Source organism: Papio anubis, chromosome 16 (genome assembly GCF_008728515.1).
Source record: "Papio anubis isolate 15944 chromosome 16, Panubis1.0, whole genome shotgun sequence".
NCBI classification, from domain to species: Eukaryota; Metazoa; Chordata; class Mammalia; order Primates; family Cercopithecidae; genus Papio; species Papio anubis.
Window position 1 is genome coordinate 81,183,190 of NC_044991.1, and position 25,130 is coordinate 81,208,319.

General features: G+C 40.3%; 1 protein-coding gene across 11 annotated transcripts in view; it reads right to left on the bottom strand.

Annotated features, from left to right (window-relative positions):
• BCAS1 (breast carcinoma amplified sequence 1) overlaps nt 1-25,130 on the bottom strand; it is a 128,585-nt gene that overhangs the window by 81,589 nt on the left and 21,866 nt on the right. For all 11 annotated transcript variants that reach the window (XM_031656856.1, XM_031656854.1, XM_009215919.3 and 8 more), the window contains exon 4: nt 3,971-4,551. In XM_031656856.1, the coding sequence (XP_031512716.1) occupies nt 3,971-4,551 (581 nt within the window). The remainder of the gene's footprint in view (nt 1-3,970; nt 4,552-25,130) is intronic.

Here is a 25,130-nt window from a genome sequence, read left to right on the forward strand (position 1 = left end):
AAGAGGAGGCAGCTGAGACTCATGTCTGGACTTCAGGGATGGATCCAGGCTAGAGATGTAAATGTGGAACTTGCCAACCCATAGCAGTATTTAAACCTTTGGGACTGAGGGAAACCTTCAAGGAAATAAGCGTAGTCAGAGATATCCAAGAAGTGAACCCTGGAGAAGTCCAACATTTACAGGGTGAGATCCAGCAAAGGAGATGAAGGAAAAGTAGCTAGGGAGGCGGAAGGATGCTGTTTCAAGCAGTAAGGTGTGGCCCACCCACTCACTGTGTCAGATTCAACTTGCAGGTCAGATCTACTAGGACAAAGACAGAGATCTATAGGATTTGGCAACCAGGGTGATGGTGGGGAATTTGCAACATCATGGCGGCTGTGACAAGAGCCTGAATGGAGTGTGTTCAAGAGAAAAAAGAAGGGAAGTGAAAGCACAGAATATTGTTCTTATTATTAGTAGCCTGAGCCAACCTGAGGACTGATGCACTTATCACAATGTCTCTTAAAATATTATGTCTCTTACTAGATTATATACTCCTTGAAAGTCTAGAAACATGATTTATTTTTCAAATGCCTTGCACAAGGCTGGTGCTAAAGTAATGCCTGTAGGATTTAATTACATTTTTAAAAGAAAAAAGATATTCTTCAATCTTATGAAACTCTGCCTGGCAACACTTTAAGCACCCCACACCCCCACTCAACACAAATACAACTCTGGAAGTACTGTGTTGATAACAGAAATTTGGTGGGTTTTATTTTTAACCAATAAAAGTCAAGTTTGCATTATGTGATTATTTTTTGTGTGTGATGAATCTTTTAAATGCATATCTTACAGCTCTGGTTCAGTTGTTGTGGGGAGAGGGAAAAAAACCTCATCCTTGCCAACACATTGGTTTGTGTGAATCACAGCTCAGTGAAACCTTTCAGGCATATAATTTATCTTTTCTTTGGCCTATGTAGTAAATGCTTCATTTGTTCATGAATTCTTGCCTTGTTTTAATTATGCTATGCCCTGAATGTAGTTTTATAAGGCACAAAAATAAGATTGTCGTTCTGAAAACACAGAAGATTTGTGTGTTTCCCCCAGGATGAAATGGTGGCATCTTTCTCCTAATTCACAGCTCTGTGGGTTTGTGGTTGGAATTCCAATCCAGCAGGGAGCAAGCCATAAAAGTGGGGGGAAGGGCTCCTGGAGGGGGGCAGTGGACGCGGCTGAGCCCAAGGCATAATTCACCCTAAGAATTCTGAATCAATACACTGACGTCCATCCATGCACAATGTGGTACTCCCACCAAGAAAGCCACTGATTGAGAAGTTTTATTCATGTTACTTTCTGAGGGTTGGATTGTCTCATTACATTTATAGAACAATTGCTTTTTTCCCCGCTAAATACAGAACTATGCAGCCGGGAGTCAGATAAGAAACCTTGACAATCAGAAGGCTGTTTTGCTGTTGTTGTTAAAAATCTTTGCAGGCATATGCATCTGGATATCCACAAGTTCACAGGCTGAGGGAGAAATGGCTATTTCATAACTTTTCTGTGTTTCATATGTACATGGTACAAAGTGGGCACTCAGTGTTTCAAATTTCAATATCACTGAAAAAAATGGAAATTTGTAATGTAACAAAATCAGATTCAGACTTCATTGGTGAATCTGAGGGAGCGAATTCACTTATTCAGAAAGGAAGACAGTTACAATTCTTGGGTCTTCTGAGAGATCATTGTAACTTGAAAATATTACACAAGGGCTTTGCTATATTAGATACCTGCCATGTTCCCAACACAAGCTCCCATTTTCTGACTCAAATCTCATTTTGGAACACATTCCACTCAAATTGAGGTTCTGCCCCTAAGAGTTCTTTTTCAATAAAGAAAGCTGAGTTAATAAATCACAACTCCAAAACTTTTCCTCGCTTTTCTTAGACTACAAATAGATTGAGTGTGTTGAGGTTTTATGGCTGAGTACATTGGAGGGCTGGCTATCCTATGCTGAACTGGTTTACTTAATTAAGATGGGGATTTGGATGAATCACTGGACACCTGTGCAAAGATGAGTAAAACACATTCCTTCATTGTCTTTCCATAAATAACTCAATCTTCTCCTAACTCAGCCAATGGATAGGCTTTGGATGCCCAAGCAAAACAAACACATGACTGTTAAAAAATCACAACCTCAAATGGCTTTAGAAGTCTATGACCAATAATGAGAATGGTTTCCCCACTCAGGCACAAGTAATAAGCAGTTTTTCCCTTATGCAGGAATATTGATGACCAGTTTACCGCCTCTGTACACGTAACTTTCAGGTCCCGGTTCATGCATTTGATGGAATGTTCCCTGCGCCATGGAGCCCAGTTCTCCTGGCGTCTGGCATTTCCCCCACTCTCTGCTCCAACAGCACAGCACTTGGCATCTTGCATTGCAATTGCAGGTTTCTTTATTCACTTCTCTCACTGAACAGTGAACTCCACCAGGGCGGAGACTCTGTGTCTCGCTCTCCACTGTGGTCCCTGTGCCTCACCTGTGCCTGGCCCAGTGTCACACTCAGTAAGGAGCAGATGCCTGGATGCATTTGGAGACTCACTTTAAATTATATGGCAAGCTATTCAACTGGCTTTTCGAACTGGAAAGTGCGTGTTTGAAGGGAAAATTTTTAAACTCTGAAAGAAATGTTGGAAATAAGCTCTGAGTCAAAATGTATAGAAACCATAAGAATGCTGACAGTAAGAGCCTAAAACACATGATCCCGACTATCTTTTCCCAATTCTAACCCTCCAGAGTGTTCAGTGGTGCCCAGTCTTCATAATGTAATTCTTCACAGCACCCTGGATGCATTAAAACCACAGATTAACATGATACTCATTTTCGTTAAGGAAAATAATTTACATACAGTGCTTAGAGTAGAGCCTGGCACATTGAATATTTTCGATAAAATAATTTACATACAGTGCTTAGAGTAGAGCCTGGCACATTGAACATTTTCGATAAATGACAGCAAGTGTAATTATTAGCACTTCGGAAGTGCAAAGTTGCATTGTTATTAAGACAAATATATTTGGAGTTCGTCCAATTTTTTCCTGGCTCTAAAGTCTGCTAGTGGCACTTAACTTTATTCCCAAGTTTTGAAAAAATTGTTATTTTAAAAGTTTGTTAACCAAGGAAATGCATGCCCTAAACCTATAATGTATCAAATTTTACTTCCTTCTTGTTTTAAGGAGTTCTTTTCCTGCCTTGAATACAAACAAGCTCTCTCAAGGTTAAAAGCAAATGCTCTTTTTAGTGTCAAAAAGAGCTTGCCTTTGTTTGCTCAGGAAAAAAAGTGACTGATTCAGCATACCTTCTTTGAAAACCAAAACAAACAAACAAACAAAAACTCCAAAATAAACAAACAAAAAATCCCCCTAATTTTTACAAAGGTATTATGCTCCTCTTTGTTGGAAAAGAATTAGTACATTAAAGAGTCTGCCCAGAGCTGTAAAATCTCTTTATTCAAACACATACCATAGTGCAAAAGATAGTTAATATCAATTCAGGCCATTAAGAGTAAGAAAGGAAATGTGTTCCAACAAAAGTCTGCATGTCAACAAACTACAGAGACTAGGTAGCATCTTTTAGGAACCATTTTTATTCCACTAATGCCTTTCCGTCCAGAATCTATTGATCGTAAATGCAACCTGTCTACTTCCGCCTTTGAAAAATGGATGGACAAATTCATCTGCATGTAACTCACCTCCTCTTTTCTTTTACATAAAACAGATGCCACAGCTGTTATTGTTCTTCATACAGATGTTTCTACCCAGAGAAACATCGGGGTGACACTCTGCTACAATGTGCTATTTGTTCTAGACGGGTCAACAGCTTGCTACCTTGCCTAGGCCCAGGGTGACTGACTGCATATGTGCAGTGGTCTTATCCCATCAGTGCCCCCGAGCATATGTTCAGAACCAAGTGGATACACCTTGGCACACTTACCTTCCCTGCAGGGACATCATCGGACTGCCTTGATAATCCAGGAACCTCGTCCACCTTGTCTTGATGCTCTGCCCTCTTGGCTTCCTGCTGGCTGTCACCTGGCACGTTTTCCTGTCCCTTGTCCAGCTTGAAGAATTTCTCAAAAAAGCTGGAGTCCTTGGGCTTGGAGGGAGCTTCTCCTCCTGCTCCCCCTGCCTCAGGTGGGAGAAGTGTGGGATCCCCGGCGGCAGAGAGGACCTTGTCTTGGGCCGGGGCGTGCCCTGGGGTTTTATTTGTGTCCTGCCCTGGTCCAGCTGCCACCGGAAGTGTCCAGCTCTCACTTGGGTCTTTGTTTGCTGGAGCTTTATTGGAGCTGACATCAAGCTTCACTGATCCAAGGGATGAATCTGTGGCTTGGTCTCCGGTACGTCCTGGTACAGGCCGAGAGAGCATCAAGAAAAAACGAGATTTAGCAGCTGGTGCCTCGGGTTTGGCCTCTTTCCCAAGATTCTTTCCGTTGGCATCCGCAACAGCACTTATCTCCATTGTCTCGGGGGAAGAAGTGGCCACATTATCCGTCTTGACACTTATTCCCAAGTCGACTGTAAACATAAACATAAACAGCGGTTATTCAGCCAAGCTGGGAAATTCAGGCACTAATAACGGACTCCAGACATTTTTTATACAAAAGCCATACTGCAAACTGGAACTGTGTTGTTCTCTGGTCATTCTGAAAGGTAGAAGTTAGCTCTCCAGATCTCCCTGGACCCTGCTTTTCTTGGGAGAGGAGAAGGCAAGGTTGGTGAGGAGGGAAAGCTACTTAATGGAAAGTCACTAGCTGCCAGGTGTGGAATGAGTGACAGTCAATGTTAATTAATCTTCTTTTATCTTCGTAAGAACTCTGTGAGCAGCATATTGTCACGATGTCAACCGGGAGGCAGTACAGCAATTAGGAGCTTGGGTTCTGGAGCTAGAACAAGGTTTCTCAACCTCACCGCTACTCACATTTGAAACCAGATTATTCTTTGATATGAAGGTTCGTCCTGTGCATCATAGGCTGATTAGCAGCGTCCCTGGCCTCTGCCCACTAGATGCCAGTCACATGTCCCAATCATGACAACCAAAAATATCTCTAGGCATTGCTAAACGTCCCCTGGAGGACAAAATCACGTTTGAGAAGCACTGAGCTGAAATGTCTGCTTGAATCCAGGTTATCTAACTTTCTGTACCTCAACTTTCTGGTAAATGGAGACGGATAATGAATCTACCTCGTAATTTTGTACAAAGATTACATGAGTTAATAGTCTTAAAGCAAGTACAACAGTGTCTGGAATATATTAAGTGCTTAATAAATATCACAAACATTAGTTATTATCATTATTCATGAGTGAGAAAACTGACAGTCAGAGAGGTTAGTATACCCTCCCCTGGCTGCCCAGTAAGCTTGTAAGCAGCAGAGTCTGGCTTCAGGCAGAAATCTGACTTCTAAGTTCATGCTCTCTCTGTCTTACCAAGGACTTGTATTAGCATAGACTGTTAAGAATATGGGAAGATTTTTAAAATACAGTACTCAGAAGGTTTCTCTTTGAAAGGCTGGAAGAGCAGATGTCTACACAAGAAGGCAAATTAGACATCAGGCTAGTGTGGAATTAAAGGTGTAGCGTTATCTGGCCAAGACTGTGTCTGTGGGTATAGGCGCCAACCCTTCCAGGGAAGGGCACTGTTTCCAACATCCACCCTTTCTCCTTTGACCTCTGCCTTGACCTACATTAACGATAAAAGGGTCCTTCTTTTCTAGGACCCTATTATAAATGAGTGTAATAGTCAGGAAAAAAAGAACACCAAGAATGTTGGGATCCCAGTTAAAGATGAAGATTCTCTACTGATAGGCTGTGTGATAATGGGTAAATCACCAAAAATCTTTGAATCTCTTCATTTGTAAAATGGGAATATTGATAGTCTCCTGCAAGGCTGTTGTAATGCTTAAAGAAGAAAAGTCATGCAAAGGATCTGGCACAATGCCTTTTCCATAATAGGTGCTTTGTAATTGACAGATACTGTGATATCTTTTCAGGTTTCTCACATGCCTTTGACAACATTGCATTTTGCTTGATACATCTGTAGTCAGACACTTTTTAATATCTGTTTGCAGGAAGACAGAAAAAGAAAGGGAAGAATTGAGATTTCTTTGATCTATTCATATTGCTCATTAATATGTAGTGAGAAATACATACACACACACACACACACACACGTGCCTCCATTAGCAATTATTTTTGCCAAACTCTAGTGTCTTCGCAGTGTCTAAAGAACAAACAAAAAAGAGGGAAGAGTGAGCTGGATTAAGCATTGAGGGACAGGGAAGAAATCGTCTGGGGCAAGCCCAGGGATGAATGTTAGGGGTTTCTCATAAACCTGAAACTGAAGGAAATCACCCTGTCAGCACATTGATCTTCTAGCTCTTCTTAACCTTTTTTTCTGTGATTCAGGAATTCATAATGATGGCAAATACTATAGTAAAGAAGAAAAAAAGAGGGAGAATAAGTAAGTGATAGGTGGATGCATCAGGGTATAAAGTTAGCAAGTAAGGCTGAAGTGCCAGAGTGAATATAAATGAATTGTGGGAATGGCCCATGCCAGGAGAAGAGAGAATGGTTGACAAAAAGGGAAATGCTAAGATTCAAAACAGGGAAGGGCTTTTCAAAATGCCAAGAGCACCAACTTATTTCCTTCCTTTTAATTCCTCTCTTCCTTATCCACTGACTAGAAAGCAAAGGAGTTAGTGGTAAGTAAGAGTGTTATAGTCAGAGAAAAAGTCTTTGAAAAACACAAAGTACTTTCCATAGACAGCCTTTTTTATTTTAAAGTGCCAATATGTTGCTTTGAAAAAGAATAAATTCCTTACATCCAGGTATCTGGAATAGACTTCAATGCATTTAGTGATTATAACAAATCCAAACAGTAGCACTTGATATAAGAAAATGGGTAAAGTGTTTTTGACAATTTGTAAGAACTTAGAGTTCTTAGGTGATACATTCCATGCAACTGAAGCTCTGCTCTCCAAATTTAGGTGGGTGCATACCCAAGTCCATCACCTGAGCTTCTATTTCCTTTGCTCAGATGCTCCCCTCCCAGGTGACATAAGCTAGACTAATAAAAATAAATCCTGTAACTTTTGATACCCTTATTAAAAAAGAGTTGCAAACCAATAGGAGGTACACTTGAGAATCAGCACAAATGAAAGTAGAACCTGGAAATCCAGGGAGCAGATGCCCAATTATGTCATTTAAACATCTAGATCCAGCTGTGCCTGAAGCTGAACTTTAGCATTACATAAGCCAGTAAATCACTCTTCCCCAGCTTATGCCAGTTTAAATTGAATACATTCGCAGTGACTTTGAGAGAATTCCAGGGAATTGATCAGTACAAAGCCTACCAAATCTATGATTGATTGGGGTATCTGAAAGAGATAGAGGGAATGGAATCAACTTGAAAAACATATTTCAGAAGTTCATACCTGAAAACTTCCCCAACCTAGCTAGAGAGGCCAACATTCAAATTCAGGAAATGCAGAGAACCCCAGTAAGATACTCCACAAAAGGATCTTCCCCAAGACATAATCATCAGATTCTCCAAAGTTGAAATGAAAGAAAAAATGCTAAAGGCAACTAGAGAGAAAGGCCTGGTCACCTAAAAAGGGAAGCACAGACTTACAGTGGACCTCTCAGTGGAAACCCTACAAGCCAGAAAAGACTGAGGACTAATATTCAACATTCTTAAATGAAAGAAATTCCAACCCAGAATTTCATATCTGGCCAAACTAAGCTTCATAAGCAAAAGAGAAATAAGATGCTTTTCAAACAAGCAAATGCTGAGGGAATTTGTGACCATCAGACCTGCCTTGCAACGGTTCCTAAAGGGAGCACTAAATATGGAAAGACCATTACCAGACACTACAAAAACACACTGAAGTACACAGACCAGTGACATTGTAAAGCAACTACATAAACAAGTCTGCAAAATAACCAGCCAACATCCTGATGACAGTATCAAATTGACACATATCAATACCGACCTTAAATGTAAATGGGCAAAATGATCCCATTAAAAGACATAAAGTGGCAGGCTGGATAAAAAACCAAGAACCATTGGTATACTGTCTTCAAGAGACCCATCTCCTATGCAATGACACACATAGGCTCAAAATAAAGGGATGGGGAAAAATCTACCAAGCAAATAGAAAACAGAATAAAATAGGGATTGCAATCCTAGTTGCTGACAAAGTAGACCTTAAACCAACAAAGGTCAGTAGAGAAAAATATGGGCATTACTTAATGATAAAGTGTTCAATTAAACAAGAAGATACAACTATCCTGAGTATATATGCAACCAACACAGGAACACCCAGATTCATAAAGCAACTTTATGGAGACCTTCAAACAGACTGAGACCCCCACACAATAGTAGCGGAAGACTTTAATACCCCATGACAATGTTAGACAGATCATTGAGACAGGAAATTAACAAAGATATTCAAAACCTAACTCAGCACTAAATCAAATGGCCCTGAGAGATATCAACAGGACTGTCCCACTTAAAACCATACAATTACATGGTAATTGAATGACCTGCTCCTGAATGACTTTTGGGTAAATTATAAAATTAAGGCAGAAATCAATACGTTTTTTGAACTACTGGGAACAAAGACACAACATACCATCTCTGGGACACAGCTAAGGCAGTGTTAAGAGGGAAATTTACAGCACTAAATGTCCTCATCAAAAAGTTAGAAAGAGTTCACGCAAACAATCTAACCTCACAACTAGAGGAACTAGAGAACTGAGAGCAAAAAAATCCCAAAGCTAGCAGAAGACAATAAATAACCAAAATTAGAGCTGAGCTGAAGGAGATTGAGACATGAAAAACCATTCAAAAGATCAACGAATTCAGGAGCTGTTTTTTTGTTTGAAAAAAGTTAATAAAATAGACAATTAGCTAGAGTAATAAAGAAGAGAAGAGAGAAGATTCAAGTAAACACAATCAGAAACGACAAGGAGGATATTACCACTGACCCCACGGAAGTACAAACAACCATCAGAGAATATTATGAACATCTCTATGCACATCAACTAGAAAATCTAGAAGAAATGGATAAATTTCTGGACATATACACCCTTCCAAGACTATACCAGGAAGAAATTGAATCCCTGAACAGACAAATAATGAGCCCTAAAATTGAGGAAGTAATACATAGCCTACCAAACATAAAAAAATCCAGTACCAGATGGAGTCACAGGTAAACTCTACCAGTTGTACAAAGAAGAGCTGGTACAATTCCTACTGAAATTATTCCAAAAAATTGAGTAGGAGGGAGACCTTCCTAACTCATTTGATGAGGCCATCCTGATATCAAAACCTGGCAGAGATACAAAAACAAAAGCTTCAGGCCAGTATCCTTGATGAACTTCAATGCAAAAATCCTCAACAAAATACTAGCAAACTGAATCCAGCAGCACACCAAAAAGCTTATCCACCATGATCAAGTAGGCTTTATCCCTGGGATGCAAGGTTGGTTTAACATATGCAAATCAATAAATGTGATTCATCACAGAAACAGAACTAAAGACAAAAACTACATGATTATCTCAACAGATGTAGAAAAGATTTTCAATAAAATTAGGCATCCATTTACGTTAGAAACTCTCAATCAACTAGGTATTGAAGGAACATACCTCAAAATAATAAGAGCCATGTATGACAAACGCACAGCTAACATCATACTGAATGGGCAAAAGCTGGAAGCATTTTCTTTGAAGACTGGCACAAGACAAGGATGACCTCTCTCACCACTCCTATTCAACATAGTATTGGAAGTCTGGGCCAGGGCAATCAGGCAAGAGAAATGAATAAAGGGCATCCAAATAGGAAGAGAGGACGTCAAACTATCGTTGTTTGCAGACTACATGATCCTATATCTAGAAAACCCCATAGTCTCAGCCCCAAAGCTTCTTAAGCTGATAAACAACTTCAGCAAAGTCTCAGGATACAAAATCAATGTGCAAAAATTACTGGCATTCCCATGCATCAACAACAGTCAAGCCAGGAGCCAAATCAGGAATGAACTCCCATTCACAATCACCACAAAAAAAATAAAATACCTAGGAATACAGCTAACTAGGGAGCTGAAAGATCTCTACAAGGAGAATAATGAACCACTGCTAATTAGAGATGACACAAACAAATGGAAAAACATTCCATGCTCATTGATAGGAAAAATCAGTATCATTAAAATGGCCATATTGTCCAAAGCAATTTATAGATTCAATGCTATCCCTATTAAACTACTGTTGAGATTCTTCACGGAACCAGAGAAAACTATTTTAAAATTCATATGGAACCCAAAAAAGAGCCTGAATTACTACCAAGGCAATCCTAAACAAAAAGGATAAAGCTGAAGGCATCATGCTACCTGACTTCAAACTATACTACAAGGATACGGTAACCAAAACAACATAATACTGGTACAAAAACAGACACATAGACCAATGGAACAGAACAGAGAACCCAGAAATAAGACCACACACCTACAACTATCTAATCTTCAACAAACCTGACAAAAACATGCAATGGGGAAAAGATTTCCTATTCAATAAAAAGTGCTGGGATAACTGGCTAGCCGTACACAGAAGATTAAAACTGGACCCCTTTCTTACAACATATACAAAAATCAACTCAAGATGAATTAAAGACTTGACTGTAAAACCCAGAACTATAAAAACCCTGGAAGACAACCTGGACAATACCATTGAGGACATAGGCATGGACAAAGATTTCATGACAAAGACATCAAAAACAATTGCAACAAAAGCAATTATTGGCAAATGGGACCTAATTAAATGAAAGACCTTCTGCACAGCAAAAGGAACTATCAACCGAGTATACAGGCAACCTACAGAATGGAAGAAAATGTTTGCAAACTAGGCATCCGATAAAGGTCTAATATCCAGCATCTATAAGTAACTTAAATTTACAAGGAAAAACTAAACAACCCTATAAAAAAGTGGGCAAAGGACATGAACAGACATTTTTTTAAAAGAAGGCATACAGGTAATCAACAAGCATATGAAAAAAAGCTCAATATTACTAATCATCAGAGAAATGCAAATCAAAAACCACAATGAGATACCATCTAATACCAGTCAGAATGATACTATTAAAAAGCCAAAAAATAAGACGCTGGTGAGGTAGTGGAGAGAAAGGAATGCTTATACACTGTTGGTGGGAGTGTAAATTAGTTCAACCATTGTGGAAGACAGTGTGGCAATTCCTCAAAGACCTAAAGATAGAAATACCATTCCACGCAGCAATTCCATTACTGGGTACATACCCAAAAAATAGAAATCATTCTTTTATAAAGATACATGCATGCATATGTTCACTGCAGCACTATTTACAATAGCAAAGACATGGAATCAACCTAAATACCCACCAATGATAACCTGGATGAAGAAAATGTGGTACATGTACACCATGGAATACTATGTAGCCATAAAAAAGAACAAGATCATGTCCTTTGCAGGAACATGAATGGAGCTGGAGGCCATTATCCTTAGCAAAGTAATGCAGAAAAATAAAATCAAATACTGCATGTTCTCACTTATAAATGGGAGCTAAATGATAAGAACACATGGCCACACAGGGGGAGAAACACACACTGGGGTCCATTGGAGGGTGGCGGGTGGGAGGAGGGAGAGGATCAGGAAAAATAAATAACTAATAGATATTATTTCATCACCCAGGTATTAATAATACCTATTTCATCACCCAGGCTTGATACCTGGGTGATGAAATAATCTGTATAACAAACCCCCATGACACAAATTTACCTATATAACAAACCTGCCCGTGTACCCCTGAACTTAAAAGTTAAAAAAATGCAAAAAGATGACATACCAAAGAGATGTTACTTTTCATTTTTAAAAACATCAAAGAATTTAAGGAAAATTAAAAAGAAATCAAGTAAGAATGACAATAGCAGCTCCAAAATATTTAGAAGGTAGAGCTGAAATTTTTGATTTTCTTAGTGTAGAAAAATATTTTGTGCTGCATGTTTTTTAAAAGACAGTCATTTTATCTGTATATGTGATTAAAAACTTACTTCCAGTGCCATCTTTGTGTAATTGTTAAGAACTTGGATTGTGGATCAGAGGAACCTGGCTTTGGCTCTTAACTGCTCACTCTTTAAATGGATAACCCAGGAAAGTTGTTTCCTGTCTCTGTGCCTCAGTTTTCTTACAAATGGGCATGAAAATAACAGTGCCTTCTTCAGAGGGTGATTCTGAGGATTAAATGAAATATTGCCCAGACAGTGCTTACTGCGGACTGGTAGATGATAGGTGTTTGGTAAACAGTAGTCATTTTTGTTATACTAATATATTACTAATATAATTACTATTTTGTATTTTTAAATGTAAGCCATAAGGAAAGGAATTATTCCAATAGTTTAATTTACAAACTTGATTTTTCTAGGAAGACTTTTAAAAATAGTAGTGATATAAATCAATTTATTGTAAGAAGCATAAGTATCCGGGCCAAGCAAGTTTCAGAAATGTTTATAATTTTCAAAGTACCAAATATTCTAGTCAAAACAAGCTGCTTCATCAGAGTTCTAGTTATATATTTAAACATACATGCATACACACGTTTGTATTACAATAGTCAAAACTTCTTAGGAAGAATTATCTTTTTTTTTCATGTGCCCAAGCTAAAACTTTCACTTGCTACAGCTGTGTACTAGTCTATTTCCATCCTGCTATAAAGAACTGCCCAAGACTGGGTAATGTATAAAGGAAGAGGTTTAATTGACTCACAGTTTAGCATGGCTGGGGAGGCCTCAGGAAACTTACAATCATGGTGGAAGTCAAAGGGGGAGCAAGGAACTTTCTTCACAAGGCAGCAAGAAGTGCCAAATGAAGGGGGAAGAGCGCCTTATGAAACCATCAGATCTTGTGAGAACTCACTCACTTTCATGAGAACAGCATGGAGGAAACTGCCCCCATGATCCTATCACCTCCACCTGGTCTCTCCCTTGACACGTGGGGATTATGGGGATTAAATTCAAGATGAGATTTGGGTGGGACACAAAGCCTGATGATATCAAGCTGTAAAAACAATAGCTAACATTCATGGATTGTTTCCCAGCATTAGGATAAATGTATGTAACAAGAGGCATTGTATTTATGTATAACATTTTATTTATTTATTTGGATAAATGTCTATAACAAGAAACATTTTATTTAAGTATAACAGCAAATCTACAAGTTAGGTACTATCATCACTCCCATTTTACAGGTCGGGAAACTGAGGCTCTGAAAACTCAAGTCAGTTTTCTAACTTTGTCCAGCTAATGACTGGTAGATTTAGTATTTGAACCCACGTTTGCCTGATTCCAAAGTTCAAACTCCCAACAACATGTGGTATCCAAAGCAAGAACAGAAGAGAAAGAAGAAACAGAAGGAAGGGAAGATGAACAAAGTAGACAAAGTTTAGTTAATAGAATTAGTGGATACCCAAGAAAAAATTATGCACAAGGTGGGGGGGAAAAAACCCTGTTTTCTCACATCTGGGAAACATTGATATCTATATATTTTGGGTTTTAAATAAAAATTAGGTTATGTCATTCATCTGCATGAAATCATCCAAAGAAGGGCCTCACAAAATTAAAACAAAATCCAAACTCTCTGCCATGGGCCACACCCTCCAGAACTCTAGCTTGTGCTATGTTTTTCCTCACACCTCTCAACATACCAGCATGTTTCCACCTGCAGCCCTCACCACTAGTTATTCTTTCAAGTTGGAAATATTTTCACTAAGATCTTCCTATGGTTACCTTCTTATCATTCAAGCTTAGGTCATGTCAGGCCTTCCCTGACTCCTCCATCTGAAGTAACCCCTTCTGCTCACACCGTTTATTCTCTAGACTCCACAGAGGATTCATCACTCTCTGAAATAATCCCATTAATTTCTTCTTCACTTGTTTCCTCTCCACTACCTGAAGCCCCAGGTGGACCCGGACTTGGTCTTCTCTGCTTACAGCTGCATTCCAGTGTCTCCCATAGTGCTAGACAATAGGATTAAGCCAGGTAACGTGGGTGAAGCAGCAAGTACAGAGCTTGAGGCACAGCCTAGAAAACACTCCGCAAAGGACCATGATTGTAACCGTGGTAGGGCATGCCAGTGAACAGGTCGGGAAACTGAGGCTCCGAGAAAAGACTGATGTTGTGCTGGATGGAATTCCTTTTCTCTGACAATACATTATCCAAATCCTCCAAGCCTTCAGCTTAAAGAGGAAAGCAGAAACTGACATTACGATTTTATTTACAAAGTGTCCACGTATGAACATTATTCACCACCCAATCATCTCTTCCTATGCAAGCAACACCGTCCTATGCATCAATAGCCTGATCTGTCAGGATTCAGGATAAAGTGGACATACACACACTGATTGCAAAGGGAAATTGCAAATCTTGCAAAAAATGCAGGGGTTTATAGAGTCTTGTAACACTGGTGAGCTGCTCAGATCACACCCATGACTGTGGTTGGACAAGCATCTGGCAAAGTTAAAACAGATCACGGAAGACGCAAAAATGGACGACACAACACAGTAAGTTCTTCAAAAGAGAGTTGCATTAGAATATCAAAGGACTATGTTAGGCCTTTGGGAAAACTCAAAACTTCATGAAGACCTCAAAAACTGATGCAAAAATGACCCTTTAATGGTCATACTGCAAGAGTCAAATCACACTTCAAACAGCTGTGGCTTTCTATGTTGTGCAAATGCATTTGTTGTTTTAAAGGTCTCAAAGTCAGGGTACATGTGGCAGATACTTATGGCTTGGAGGAAAATGTTAGATTTGAAACTTTCACTGAATGATCGCATTTCATGCTTTTCATCCGTACATTAAAAAGCCAGAATGTCTTTGCCAAGAAATTCTAGCATAAATAAAAGGATGGGATTTTGGAACATCGTGGTAGAATTCTTAACTATCAGCTTTATACAACATATCTGGACATTTAGTGATAGAAATGCTGGATTCAAATGGAATGCAGGCAAAGGTACTGCTACCCCCGTGCTCTTCAGAAAGCATCCTCTAAAAGCGGCAGTGATGATCGGATACTGTGGGGCAAGACTGAGGGTGACACTCACCATTTCCACTCTTTTCTTTGGTCATGTATTTCCTGTCATTCCTGTGCTACAAACTCTGGAATACGCAAAGTTCATTCAAATGCAAAACCAGCCTTTGCTCCAACACGAGCCAATATTTTTATTTAAAGACACATCAGATGTTTCATTTGGTCTTTTGCTTTTTTTTTTTTTTTGTAAATCTGATAATAATGTACATTTAATCTGTGTTTACAACCAAAATAATTAATCTCTCTGAACCCTTTGTTTTTCCTGTCTCTATCCTCCACCCTCATTGCCAGATAAATAACATCTGCAACCTGATGTAGCATATTGAACTTTGTTTATACTCACGCAAACATGTGTAAGCATCCCAGATACACATAAACAGGGACTGTATCTGTCATTGTTGTTTTTATAGAAATTGATCACAATAGACATATTTTCTGATTACTTTTGTACATTATACTTGGTCCTCATAGTCAATAGCTCCAAATCCATCTTATCTTCTAAAGTAGGTGCATAATATTCCTTAGTATGGATATACCAAAAGATATTCAAACCACTGCCTAATCAATGAATAGCCTGGTAGTTTCCACATCGTTTCTTCCATTTCCACTATGGCTGGAATAAATTTTCATGTCCAAAAATCCTAAACTGGTGCTATATTTCTATAGAATAGAGGCACAGATGTAGAAGTGTTACACACAAATCAATATGCAATTAATTTTTAAAAACAGACACTGCCATATTCTTTTCTCAAAAAGGCTCTAGAGGTTCACATTTCCAGCAGCAATGAGTGTCTCAAGCACCTTTTAAGTGGTAAGCAGCTTACCAGGGGATGTGGTCTATTATTCCATCAGTGGCTTCCGTTGTTAGGACACCACGGGTCAGCTGTGGAGATGGGGTTGAGGGGCAGGTTGAGTTCAGGACACAGAAGATTGCCAAAGGGTGACTATTATTACTTTGAGACTCTGGAAAAATTACACAGGAAACAGAGACAAGAGGCTCAGGGTGCAGCAAAGTAGCCAAATCAGGACAATACTGCTTTCTTCGGAGCAGATATACAAATGGCCAAGGAACTCGTAAAAAGATGCCTAACGTCATCTTATTAGGGAAGTGCAGTCGAAGCCACAGCCTGATCCGTCTTCACACCCACGAGGATGGCCATAATGAGACAGACAATAACCAGCGTTAGGGAAGATGTGGAAACATCGGAACGCTCACGCGTTGCTGGCGGGAACATGACATGGTACAGCTGCTTTGGAAACCAGTTTAACAGTTCCTGGACAAGTTAAACATGGAGTTACCCTAAGACCCAGCAATTCCATTTCTAGGTAAGCAAGAAAATGAAAACATATGTCCACACAAAAACTTGTACACAAATGTCCATAGCAGCATTTTCATAACAGCTGAAAAGTGGAAACAACCCAAATATCCATCGATTGGAAAAAGGAAATCTAGCATTTGCATACAATAGAGTATTAACCAACCATAAGAAGAAACAAAGCACTGATCCATGTTATATCATGCTTTATACTTGGAAGCATGATGCTAAGTGAAAGACGCCAGACACAAAAAGCAAAATATTGTATGATTCCACTTATATGAAGTGTCTAGAATAGGCAAATCCATCGAGGCAGAAAACAGACTAGTGGTTGCCAGTGGTTGGGAATAGGGAAAAAACTAAGCTCTAAAGGGTAGGGAGTTTTCTTTTGGAGTGGTGACGATGTTCTGGAATGAGACGTGGAACGGTTGCACGCATGGTGCAAATATCCTTAAAATCACTGAATTGTCACCCTAAAAGGTGAAGTTTACGGTAGGTGAATTGTACCTCTGTTTGTAAAAAGAAGAATTAGATAAATAAACAGCAACACAGCACCAAGGGGTGGGGGTAGGAAATAGACAACAAAAAGGAGTGAAGAGTTCACAGGAAAAGACACGCAGCCAGCTTTTAAGCAGAAGAAAAGATGTTTGGCCTCATAAGTAGTAAAATAAAAGCACGATAAATTATGACACTTGGCTTTCCCCCTGCCAAATTGGTTAAAAAGGAGACATTTGATGACCCCAATGGAAAGAGCATAAAAAAAGAGCAGCTGCGGCCGGGTGCGGTGGCTTACGCCTGTAATCCCAGCATTTTGGGAGGCCGAGCTGGGCAACTCACAAGATCAGGAGTTCAAGAGCAGCCTGGCCAACATAGTGAAACCCCAGCTACTTGGGAGGCTGTGGCAGGAGAATCACTTGAACCTGGGAGGTGGAGGTTGCATTGAGCCGAGATTATGCCACTGCACTCTAACCCGGGCAACAGAGTGAGACTGTGTCTCAAAAACAAAACAAAACAAAACAAAAAGAGCCGCCGTATGGATCGTCGGTGGGAGTGTAATTTGGCCACCTCTTTGGGGAATAGCTCAGTAATATCTATTAATACTTAAAATTTCACAAACACTGTGAGTCTAACTTCCACTTCTAGAATGTTATCCTAGAAATATAACTGCATAGGGGTAAAAAGGCTTACATAGGGAACTATTTGCTGGACTACTGTAGTTGTAGCAAAAAACTGGAAATGACCCAAACGCTTATTAGTAGAAACCCAGTTCAATAAATTATCATGTGTCCTTGAGGACACATGGACACAAAGAGGGGAACGACCAACACAGAGCCTACTTGAGGGTGGAGGAGGAAGTCGATCAGAAAAAATAACTATTTGGTACTAGGCTTAGTACCTGGGTGACATAATAATCTGTACAACAAACCCCCATGACGCAAGTTTACCTATATAACAAACCTCCACATGTACTCTGAACCTAAACAAAAGTTTAAAAAAATAAACAATCACATGTCCCTACAATAAAATACTCCACAGGCATTAAAATTCCCCAAGGAATTTTAGTAAGAAAAAAAAAAAAAACCTGTATCCAAAAGCATGTACAGTATGTTTCCATTTTTAAAAAATGGTGTCGAGAGGTTGAGGAGAGAATGTATAAATAGACATGCTTGGGATACCTCTGGATACAAGAAACTGTAGAGTATTTACCTCTAAGGAAGGAAATTTGGGATGGGGTTTGGGGAGCCATCAGAGTTAGGGTGGGGATTTTTTCTCTGCCTTATCTTATTATGTATGTCACTCAGAATGTTTACTATGTATATGCATCTACCCCATCCGTGCCATTAAGAAATGAAGAAATAATGAAAAGAAAAAATGAAAGCAGGGAACTACGAGAGGTGGTATTCAAAGCGGACTGAACGTTTGACCTGTTTCCCAATTTGCCTGGGGCTGGCCCAGCAGCGAGGCGGCTTCTCACTAATGAGCATCAGCTTTGACTGGAGGGGTTGATAGGCGGGGTGGGCCCTGCTTGCTGAGCGAGTATCATGGCCTTGGGGACATCTCCATATTGCAGAGTCTGAGCCTCTGCTTGGCAAATTCAGAAAATCCAGCTTTTCCTTTTACATCACCTGGAGTTGATGTAACTCTCAGAAGGAATTTTTAAGAGGACTCATGAATTAACCACGTAGCCAACTTACTGGCTTAAGACTACGTGACAGAAAGCTGCAAAGAGGACCAGCCACTGGCAACATCCTACCACTGTGCCTCTCTGTGGAAAATACACGCGGGAAGCACATTGTGATGGGCTGGGTGCCTGATGAGCCCAGAAATCTGCAAGCACAGCTGAAATCGGTTACAGGATTTCAATGTAACCGATTGATAGCTTGATGATGATGATGATGATGATGATTTTTTTATAGCCATCTTTTTTGAGGGAGTTGAAGTAGGGAAAAAAATAAACTTCACACTATCGGAGGTTGCCAACTATGAGGTCTGCTGATGTTTGGCCAACACAGTGTTTATATTTTTTTGAATTGGGAAATTTCATTTGAAAGTCCTCAAATCAGGCTGTCAGAGAAATATCTTATTATTGGCTAAGGGTTTCCCAGGGCAGCCATCCTCGAAGCTGCTTGGAGCCCCGTAAACAAGGAGACTTTCCAGTTCCCTGCAAACTCCATTTCACTCAGAGCCTTGAGCCAGTTCTTACATGGTCCTCAGACTTGAGCCAGCGCAAGAATACCCGGGAGGGGTTGTGGGAACAGATAGCTGGGCCCCACCCCCAGGGGACGGGGTGTTTCTGACTCAGGAGGTCTGGGCTCCAGCTGCAGAAACTGCACATCTAGCAGGTTCCCAGGTGATGTGATGCTGCTGGCCCAGGGACAACTCCGAGAATCACTGCTATTGGGCGCTGCTATTTTACCCACACATGGAGGCAGGCTCTGCTTACATTTTTCAGTTCTTGTTCCCAGTAACATTTGCTCTTTGAGGTACGCTTTGCATGTAACAGATCCTACCCGCTGATACAGTATGTGCTTTCATTGATAAGCTTCCAGAAACTTGGAGGGCACCTTAGCATTTCTTTGGTCTCACTGATTATTTTTATTTTTGTTAAATGAAAATTGTTGGTAAGTTCTTTTCGGTGTGGTAAAAGGATACGAAAAGCAGATTTTTAAAAAAATGTCCACTCTAGGATTAGAATTGCAGGTGTGTTTATTCGATTTCAAGATCTGGTTAAAATGCACCTTGAGGAAGAGAACTGAGTGCAGCTGTTATTTGTCAATGCTGTTTCTCTTTTCATGTTTTTTTTTCCATGTCGTCTCTTGGTCTCTCCTATCTCTCTTGGTCTATTCTCCAAGACAGAGACAAGTGATCCTGAAACGTTGCCAATGTTTTTACCTTTCGAGCCCAAGTGTGTTGCCTCGTTTTCTTCTCGGTCCGAAAAGGCAAAGAGAAAGTTGCGTATTACTCAAGCAGCAGTTGCATGGCAGTTAATAAAATCAGACTGTATGAGCCATGAAACAGTAAGTTGTGTCCACAGTATCAGTCATGGTAAGTAAAAAAAAAAATCTTTAAAAATTTAAAACAGAAATGTCAATGTTTTATTTCTGAAAAACGTGAATAAGAAATTTTCCAGCCGGGCGCGGTGGCTCATGCCTATAATCCCAGCACTTTGGGAGACCAATGTTGGTGGGTTACCTGAGGTCAGGAGTTTGAGACCAGCCTGGCCAACATAGTGAAACCCTATCTCTACTAAAAATACAAAAATTAGCCAGACGCGGTGGCGCGCGCCTGTAATCTCAGCTACCAGGGAGGCTGAGGCATGAGAATCGCTTGAACCCGGGAGGTGGAGGTTGCAGTGAGCTGAGATTGCACCACTGCACTCCAGCTTGGGTGGCAGAAGGAGACTCTGTCTCAAAAAAAAAAAAAAAAAAAAAAAGGAAAAAGAAAAAAAGAAATTTTCTAAGCATATTCCAAATGACTTTCAATATTGGATAAACATCAGGAGTTTAAAAATACTTATGCCAGCGGAGTGCTGTGACTCACGCCTCTAATCCCAGCAATGTGGGAGGCCAAAGAGGGAGGGTCACTTGAGCCCAGGAGTTTGAGACCAGCCTGGATAACAGAAAAATAATTTACAGAAAATAATTTACAAAAAAATTAAAAAATTATCCAGGTGTGGTGGTGTGTGCCTGTGATCCCAGTTACACAGGAGGCTGAGGCAAGAGGATTCCTTGAGCCCTGGAGGTCAAGGCTGCAGTGAGCCATCATCATGCCACTGCACTCCAGCTGGGTGACAGAGCAAGACCTTATCTAAAACAAAAACAAAAACAACAAACAAACAAACAAACAAAACAAAAAAAATTTACGCCCAGGTAAAAATTGTCAGAGAAAAATAAGAAAAAAACTGAATGCCCAACATTAGCATAATGGCTGAATGAAATATAGTATGTCTAGACCTTGAAGTACATTGTAGCTTTAAAAAAAATGAATTAAAGTTATACCAGTTGAATCTGGAGGGATTTCCACATATTGTTAAGTGAGATGGGGAAGATTATTACAATGAAGAAATAACACTATTAATGGACGTGCTGGAAAATGTCTGTATAGGGATTGTTAAAGTAAATTAAAATAAAGACCAGACCTGAAGAATCCCTGAGCGGACAAAGCCTGTTAGACCACATAAGTGACCTAAACCTTGCTTGATTTGCAAACCTAAGCAAAACAACTCGAACTGTTTCTTGTAAATGCCTATGCTAAAGAAAAACAGAACTTGAGCTCAACCAATCAGAAACAGTCAACAAATTTAAAATTCTATAACTGGGCACTTTCCAATGAGACGATCAAACAAGGCAACTGTGTAATTGTAACAAACCAAAAAAATGTTATATTATACTTCGGCATTTTCCCTACATTCTTGCATGTGATGCTTTGTCATCAAAACACTAAAGCCTTTTGGTTTTGTTTTCTCAAATTAATGAATTGCCTCTATTGAGATAAACTCTTCAAAATTTTATTGTGTCTCAGATTTGTCTTTTACAAAGTATAGAACAAAGAGAAAAATATGAAAGAAGAAATAATAGGTTGTTAGCTTGGGTGTCCTTTGAGGGGGTAGGGAAGATGTGAGATGAGGAAGGAGCCAATAAGAAAAAGAAAAAGAAAGGTTTCACCAAAACAACAATAACAGAAAATATTATTGCATTTCTTCATATATATTAATTAGTATTTATGTAAGTATATATGCATGTAAAAATAAAATACAAAGAATTAAAATGCATACTAATAGTTATTTCAGTTATCTATGGCTGTGTAACAAGCATTCCCAAAATGAATGACTTAACCACCATTTTATTAGCTCATGATTTCATGCATTAAGAATTCAGGGCCGGGCACGGTGGCTCATGCCTGTAATCCCAGCACTTTGGGAGACTGAGGCGGGCGGATCATGAGGTCAGGAGTTTCAGACCAGCATGGCCAACATAGTGGAACCCTGTCTCTACTAAAAATACAAAAAATTAGCTGGGCGTGGTGGCGGGTGCCTGTAATCCCAGCTACTTGGGAGGCTGAGACAGGAAAATCGCTTGAAGCTGGTAGGTGGAAGTTGCAGTGAGCCAAGATCATGCCACTGCACTCCAGGCCAGTGGACAGTGTGAGACTCCATCTCAAAAAACACAGAAAAACAAAAAAACAACAAAAAAAAAGAATTCAGGCAGACACCAGGTGCAGTGGCTCATGCCTGTAATTCCAGCACCTTGGGAGGCTGAGGTGGGCAGATCACCTGAAGTTAAGTAGTTCCAGAGCAGCCTGGCCAACATGGTGAAAACCTGTCTCTACTAAAAATACAAAAATTAGCCAGGCATGGTGGCACGTGCTTGTAATCCCAGCTACTCGAGAGACTGAGGCAGGAGAATCACTTGAATCTGGGAGATGGAGGTTGCAGCAAGCCAAGATCGTGCCACTGTACTCCAGCCAGGGTGACAGAGTGAGATTCTGTCTCAAAAAAAAAAAAAAAAAAAAGAATTCAGGCAGAGACGATAGGATCAGCTTATCTTTGCTCTATGATGTCTGGAGCCCCAGCTCAGGTGCCTTGAAAGGATGAAGATGGCTAGGACGGCTCACACAGGGACATATGTCTGGAGCTTTAGTTCCGGCTATGGGCTGGTTTCCATGGTCCTTCCTCATACGACATCTATTAGCTGAAATGCCCGTGATGTTTTCTTTACCCACAGGTCTGGTTCCTGGACTGGGATGGCTGGAATATTTGGGGACTGGATGGGCACCTCTCTCTTGCCTCATGGCTTCTTCATGTGACTAGCTTGGGCTATCTCACAGCGTGGCAATCTCAGGGTAGAACTTCTGACATTGTGTCTAGCCTTTCCCAGAGCTAGTGTTGCAAGAGACAAGGCAGAAGCTCCAAGTCTTCTTAAAAGGCTTCTTGAAAGTCCTGTGTCATCCCTTCTACTACATACTGTTGGTTATATAGGACCAGCCCAGAGGGAACTACACAGGGGTGTGAATACCAGGAAGCATGGGTTATTGGGTGGTGGGTTGTGTGTGTGTGTGTGCATCTTTGGAGACTATCAACCACAATAATGCAATAGGGAAGATAATTTTATCTAACGGGAATTCTCCACTAGGCTTTTTGGTGAGAAAAAGCACTGAGTTTGGGAAGGATGAGATTTCCCCAGGGCTCTTGCTCACTCCCAAGGAAGACAGAGGCACAAAGAGCTGTTGGGCCATCGGGGAGAGCCAGTGTTCAGAACTCTCTGTTATTACTTTAGACTGAGTGGTGATACAGTGCAATGGAGGGAAAGAAGAGAGGAGAGTGCCTGTGAGTGTTATCAGTGGAGAGTCGTCCATGTTCTTGGTGTTTTGAACAAAAAAAATTGGACAAAATGCACAAAGCAATGAAAGCACAGATTTATAGAAATGAAAGTACACTCCACAGAGTGGGAGCAGGTGCGAGCAAGTGGCTTAAGAGTGCTGGTTACAGAATTTTCTGGAGTTTAAATACCCTCTAGCAGTTTCCCATTGGTTACTTGGTGTATGCTCTACGTAAATGAAGAGGATGAAGTAAAGTTACAAAGTTATTTACTTGGTGTACACCCTATGCAAATGAAGAGGATATTTCCTGCCACAGCTGAAGTGGAGTTACGCCCACAGTCGGGCATAGAAAGTGGAGGGTTTTCTGCATGACTTAGTTCTAGGAAGTCCTTAGCTTCCCTGCCTCCAGACCCCATTCCCCTGCCTCATGAGGATGGGGTGTCTTGCAGAGATTCAAGGTGAAGAGTTGAGGATAGGGAGCCTTTTGAGTGAGAGACACATAGCAATGTGGTAGGAGGAGAGAGAAAAGTGGTGTTTAGGACGTGAGTTAGATCTCCTTAACGTCTTTTGAAAGGCCAGAGTAAGGATATGAACTACATTCCTTTGCTCAATTCTAATAATTCTTTGGAATCACCTCTGGCAGACACTGCTTGTGGCCTGCCCAATAGCCAATCCTCTCCAGCCCCAACCATGTATTATTATTATTATTCGCCTGCATCTCAGAGAGATGCTTGATTCCCTGCATCCCATGCAGCTGCTATGGACCATGTGATATAGCTCTGGCCAATAAGAGGATGCCTACATGGGGGCAGAGGCTTCGCGGAAAGATCCTCCTTCCTCTCATAATACAAGGAGAACAAAAAATGGTGGCAAAGTCTGGCCTTTCCCCTCCTGCTTTTGGATCCCATGATGTAGAGATGTGATGTTTGGTTCTGCGACAGCCATCTTGTGAGCAGGAGTGACACAATTGGCTCATGTACTTGGTGTTTTGATGAGGCTGTCAGACTGCTGCACCAAATTTAGAACTGCCACCTCCAGACTTCTTGCTCAAATTAAAAGTGATATTTACTTAGCCAGGGTTGCATTCCTTGAAGCTGAGTGCAGCAGAGTCTGGGAACTTGCCCTTCGGCCTTATTATTTTGTTCCTCTGCTTCCACTGGCTTAATATGCCACTGTTCATTCATCAACCATTTCTAAGTCTTTAGTGTATCTCAGGCCTTGTGCTGAGCTCTGGGACCCTCATAACAAAAAAGGATGGCAAGCACCCTGCTCTCAGGGACTTTTACCTGAGTTTAGAAACAGATAAAAAATAAGACCAATTGGAGGGAAATAGTGGACACTAGGAGAACACACGTATTTGCTCCCTTCCAGACAAGTGCTGTTGCCTATATTTTTTACTACATCAGGGAGCTATGCTTTTTGGCATTGGGTCTCCCATTGCACTTTGCCCAGGCATTGATATTGGCAAATGCTTCTCTTCTCACTCATTATGTTATTGGCAGGAGCACTTTGCTCAAGTTAGAATTTTCAATCCAATAAAATGATTCCACTTAACATCTTTTTTTTTTTTTTTTTTTTAAAAAGCAAAATTAGTCAATTCTTTTTAGGAACAATGACTAGGAGCAAAAAGGAAGATACTAATTTTAGAAACCTCTTATCCAGGTCAAACATTCCTTCTGTTTCTGGAAAATGATGTGTCCTGGCAGAGAAGGCATGTCTTAGTCTCTGACATACATCAGCAGTGAAGTCTGAGAACTAATGTCACAAATTTGCTAGAAAGGAATCAAAGAAGGGCAAAAATCAGCATTTTTATTTCTCCAAAGATCTATGAAGTTTTAGGCAAAAATAACATG